This window comes from Silene latifolia, chromosome X (assembly GCF_048544455.1).
Source record: "Silene latifolia isolate original U9 population chromosome X, ASM4854445v1, whole genome shotgun sequence".
Taxonomy (NCBI): Eukaryota; Viridiplantae; Streptophyta; class Magnoliopsida; order Caryophyllales; family Caryophyllaceae; genus Silene; species Silene latifolia.
In genome coordinates, this window is record NC_133537.1 from 337,617,954 (window position 1) to 337,623,178 (window position 5,225).

At 31.9% G+C, this 5,225-nt stretch overlaps 1 protein-coding gene across 1 annotated transcript; it reads left to right on the plus strand.

Moving 5' to 3' along the window:
* The first annotated feature begins 349 nt into the window (after positions 1-349).
* On the plus strand, positions 350-4,322 carry LOC141619174 (CASP-like protein 1E1). Its single transcript, XM_074436196.1, has 2 exons — positions 350-758; positions 3,810-4,322. Exons 1-2 carry the CDS (start codon positions 517-519, stop codon positions 4,150-4,152), a joined length of 585 nt encoding a protein of 194 aa, XP_074292297.1. The 5' UTR covers positions 350-516; the 3' UTR covers positions 4,153-4,322.
* The last annotated feature ends 903 nt before the right edge of the window (positions 4,323-5,225 follow it).

Sequence of the window (5,225 nt, forward strand, 5' to 3'; positions counted from 1 at the left end):
TTAGTTTAGTTCATTTCAACTCAGCTTCACTAAGTTCAATTCAGTTCAGTTCAGCTCAACTTATTTCAGCTTCATTAAGTTTAGTTTAGTTCATTTCAACTCAGCTTCACTAAGTTCAATTGATTCGATTAAACTCAACTTATTTCAGCTTCATTAAGTTTAGTTTAGTTCATTTCAACTCAGCTTCACTGAGTTCAATTCAGTTCAGTTCAGCTCAACTCATTTTAGCCAAAAGGAACAAGGCCTAAAACGCCTCATACTATAAAACAGTCATTTTCTTAGAAAAATTAATTCATTTGTTGTTAACAATAAAAGATTAAGTTATATATAGATACAAATAGACCGTCTTATAATGTGAGAGTGTGTCACACATAATTTACTCACCCCTTTATATTTTCCAACTCCTTTACACACCTTACAAACTTGACAACTACCCCTCTATAAATTCCACTTTCTAAGCATAGTTTCCCTTAATATATTACCCATCAAAAACATTAAAAAAAAAAAAATACAAAAATGATGGAAAGAAATAATATGGGTGTGAATGGTATGGAAAAAGGAATAGAGCAAGGAAAAAATGGTGGAAAAAAATGGGATGAAATAATAATTAGGGTTTTGGTATTGTTATTAACACTTGTTGCAGCTATTTTGATTGGTGTAAATAAGCAAACAAAGATTGTTGCTATTACAATTTCTCCTGATCTTCCTGCTTTCAATGTTCCGGTCACGGCTAAGTCTAGCTACGTCTCCGCCTTTGTGTGAGTTTTCCTTCTCTATTTGTATCGTCTTTCTCGCGATTACTATGTACACACAGACACACAGTGGCGGAGCCAAAAATGTTAAGAGACTCGGTCAGCCTAATGTAATTGTCATTCGTTTCCTTTTATTACAGGGTCATAATAACTTATGTCATTTTCAAATCAGACAAATTTAACAATATAAATCGTCATTGTCCCAAAATCTGTAAGACCTCACTATGCCCATAGTAGCTACGCCACTAAGTACACCTAGTGTATCACGTCATTATTATCCCCCTTATACTAAAACAATAAGAGATCTCTCAAATTTTCCCGCCTAAATAACTTTGGTTATAATTGGGCTTTCATTTTATCATATCTGTAATTGGGCTTTTATTATATCATATTTGTAATTGAGTTTTCATTATATTATTTTTACAACTGGAATATACTAAAATTTTCCTTTTCCACGATTAATACAAAACATTAATAATAATAATTTTACAATTAAAATTTAAAATTGAGTTAAATAACAGTTGTATAATTGTTATTTTCTTTAATATCCCTATCTAAAAACCACGCATCCGCATAAGATCAATATTAGTATTCTATTATTCCATACTACCATCCTGATCAAATTACGAACTTTTCAAAATTCTCGTCACATATTTGTGACACAAAATCTCATTGAAGACGACACGTATCCGTCACTTTAGAGTGACGGATACCATTTTCTCTCACAAATGACCCAAATAGAGGAGAGAGGGAAGCACATGGGGGTGCCCCACCTTGTCCCCCCTATCCGTTTTGTGAGTGGCATTACCCGTCACTTGCTCCGACCCGTCTTCAGCAAGACTAACTGTATTTGTGAAATACAGGTAATTTGGTGTGAATAGGAGGCAGTACTATACTACTACCTAGGTAAATTGAATAGAAACATATTTTCTTTTATTTGGATGTACAATAACGTGATATAAAACATATACGAGTCGTCTAAACTTCATTTTAGAGCTAATTAATCAGCTAAATAAGATGATCATATAAAACGGAACGAAGGAAGTAGTAAGATAAACGGTAGGTATCTTCAATGTGACATTGTAGAGAATTATATTAATTTGTGAAACAAACCATGTCCGTTTTACAAATTAGCTCCATACAACGGTCTTAGACGAGATTTTGTCGGACATATATAAAATATGTTTTCATGTACATTTGGGCCTTTCAAGCTAATATAAAAACGATACTAGGAGTAATTTTTGAAAAAAATAGTCTCACAATAACACACTTCAGCTCTATTTTTTTGGACTTAATTTCAGATCATTTCAGTTCAGTTCAGCTCCATTCAGATCAGTTTAACTTTTCTCTTCACAAATTAACTCTTTAATTCAGTTCAGTTCAGATCCATTCATCTCATCCATTCATCTCAGCGATCAGATGAGCTCCATTAAGTTCAGTTCAGATAGTTTCAGTCCAAAAGAACAGAGCCTTTGTAAATTGTGAGAGACCCCAAAATGGATTATACATTGATGATCTCGTAAATGAATGCCACTGTTACAGATCGACTTGCATTCACTTAGTCGGTTTATTACCGACCCATCACAATAGGTGGGTAGCATTACAACCCGATTAAAAATGATGATTTCCTTGGTAGGTTTGTTAGGTGTTACCATAAATAGTCTTGCATATACTCAGTGTTCTCTAATGCACTCTATCTAGTAGGAGTATCTACCAACTACATATAAATTGCAACATTTAATACAAATTGAAATAGATAACGATTGAGCCTGTCCGTCTTTGGGGATTACCTCATAATACCGAGTTTTGGTACTATTCTTTCGTATATTAAGTGTAAACTGTAAATCTAAATTTAATGAAGCAAGCTAAAGAAAACATAATTTAAAACGTATATGAAACTATGAAAGGGTGATATCAAAACTCTGTAGTAATTGGATACGTTATCTCATTTTCCAATTAAAGTTTTGGTTTCCATTCTATATTTTGCTTCTTTCTAGTTGCAACTTTGAGAAATTTATTAACTTTTGTCTAAGACTATTTTAAACATTATGTTATACCTCATCCCATTTAGCAGATTCTTAACATTTTTATTCTTTTATGACGAGTATTTTAATTAAACATAAAGAATCTATTAAATTGTAAATCCCTTTCAATACTTTTTGTATAGAGTATTGACTTATTTAGCTAGTCATGTGATTAATTTGCAACTATTTTTGTTGTCCTATTTGCCTAAAAAGACAAATGAATGAAGATATTAATTTTGCAAATTGACTTTGAGTCATAGTCTTATTTATTATGAACGATGTTCAAATATCAACACCACGGCTATTGAGTACGAGTTGATAGTAGTTGGAAAATGAATAAGGATATTTTCGGTTCCTTAAAAGAAATGAAGAGTTCATTTCTTGTGCGGTTAACGGTCCTAATTATATCTATCGGTTATCAATAAGGTACGAGTACACTAATTAAATTAAACAATTATAATTACGAAGTAATTAGTAAAAAGTGTGCAATTGACTGAATTCATGATAAATACTCGATAATTATTTTAATTGATAATCTACTTAATTAACCTTAAGCATTAACTAGTTAGTATTTTCGGTAACCTCGATTTAACCTCACAGAAAGTGTTAAGGTCGAAAACATAAGCATCTATCGGGTAAACGAGTTTTGAGCAACTTAAAATCGAGTGACAATAAAATTTAACTAGTTTTAAATCTGTGAAATTCACGGATCTGTTTTTACAATTGTAAATCAATATAGCTAATAATAATTAAGATATAATAATTTTTTAGTTAGTTATAATTATAACTATAATCTTCGCTATAAAATGATCCAGAAATCCAGACTTAATCAGTGAAATATTATTAGCCACATATATTTCACTAATCATGCACCTATTTTAGTCACTCAATCCACAACCACCTAAATCATATTATTCCCTTTCTGTAACTAGGCAATCATGCAATAAAATCCATAGAAATGGAGTCCCATTTTATCGTAGTTTAGTAATAGGATATGGTATTGATGAATTGGATTATGATTGTAATATGGTAGGTACTTCGTGGTGGCGAATTCTATAGCATGTGTATTCACGGCTGTTACACTAGTTGCTACATTCGCGAGAAAGGGTGGAAGAACAAGCCTATTACTCTTCACAACAATGCTGATAGATGTGATGATGGTGGCCTTGTTATTCTCTTGTGTCGGAGCAGCGGGGGCCGTAGGGGTACTCGGTGCCAAGGGCAACTCACATTTACGGTGGAACAAAGTGTGTGATGTGTATACTAAATATTGTCACCAAGTTGAAGCTGCTATTGCCCTTTCTTTCTTCGCTGCTGTCGCTTATGTTTTGTTGCTTCTTCTCGAGGTTTCAAAGCTCCAGAGGAGTCGTTACTGATTTAAGGTAGCGACTGCTGATTTCACTTAAAACGAATTCTACGAATTCTATCTTGATTCAGAGTTTCAAATGTGGTGTGTTTTATGAAGTGTGTAATATTTACATTGCTACTACTTTCTATTAATTGTTCACGTTTCGGAGCTTTTGGGATAACCGTGATAGTCTGCTAAGTACGTATGAAATCCTTCTATCAAGGGTAATACCTTATAGAGTCGATAATGCATTGTTTCGACCATGCATAGTTTCAATTCGGATTAAATTTCTTTTTTACGCGTGAAAACTTTTGTTTATTAATTACGGACAAATTAAATCGTAATATATTATTATGACAAAAAAATTTAATTATATTTCGACATTTTGGTAGATATAGTACTATTTTTGTTTTCTCAATTTTCTTCATCATTTGACAATTGATGAAAATGTGTGTCACTATATTTAGACATTTTAATTTCTAAATATTTCAAAGTTCTACGCAAAATACGGAATTAGCGATATAGACAACTCGAACCACTAATTCCAAATTTTTCAACAGCTAATATGAATGGATAATTTTTCAACAAACTCTGAATATTATATTGCCTCAAAAATCATCAAAAAGAAAGAGAAAAAATAAAATAAAAGAAATTACTTTTTTCTAGTTTTTCTTTTCTCCCTAATGTTAAACATTAAGGGAAAAAGAATATACAAAAACTAATAAAAAAAAAAAAATCTCATCCTCTTTTCAATTATATTAATAATCAAATTTCTTCAAGTCATCCATATATATAGAGGACAAATATTTGCGTAAGACGGTCATACAAAGATGGGTTGCGGGGAATCAAAGCATGCGGTCGCTACAACTGAGTCAATTTCAACTAGCAAGAAATTCAAGTCACTTAACTCTCAAAAGAGCAACAAGGTTAAAAATGTGACCCCACAAAATGACAAGAAAGAATCATCATCAACCATGGCTAAAACCAAAAGTATGGTTAAAAACAAGAGTAAAAACAACAATATTCCTACCAACATAACATCAAACACTTTACTTGGTAAAGAAAATGAAGAAATTCAAATGAATAAAGCTTTGAATGATA

Coding starts and splice junctions, on each gene's coding strand:
- LOC141619174 (XM_074436196.1), top strand. CDS start 517: ATGATGGAAAGAAATAATATGGGTGTGAATGGTATGGAAAAAGGAATA. Junction 759..3,809: donor AGCTACGTCTCCGCCTTTGT/GTGAGTTTTCCT, acceptor GTAATATGGTAG/GTACTTCGTGGTGGCGAATT.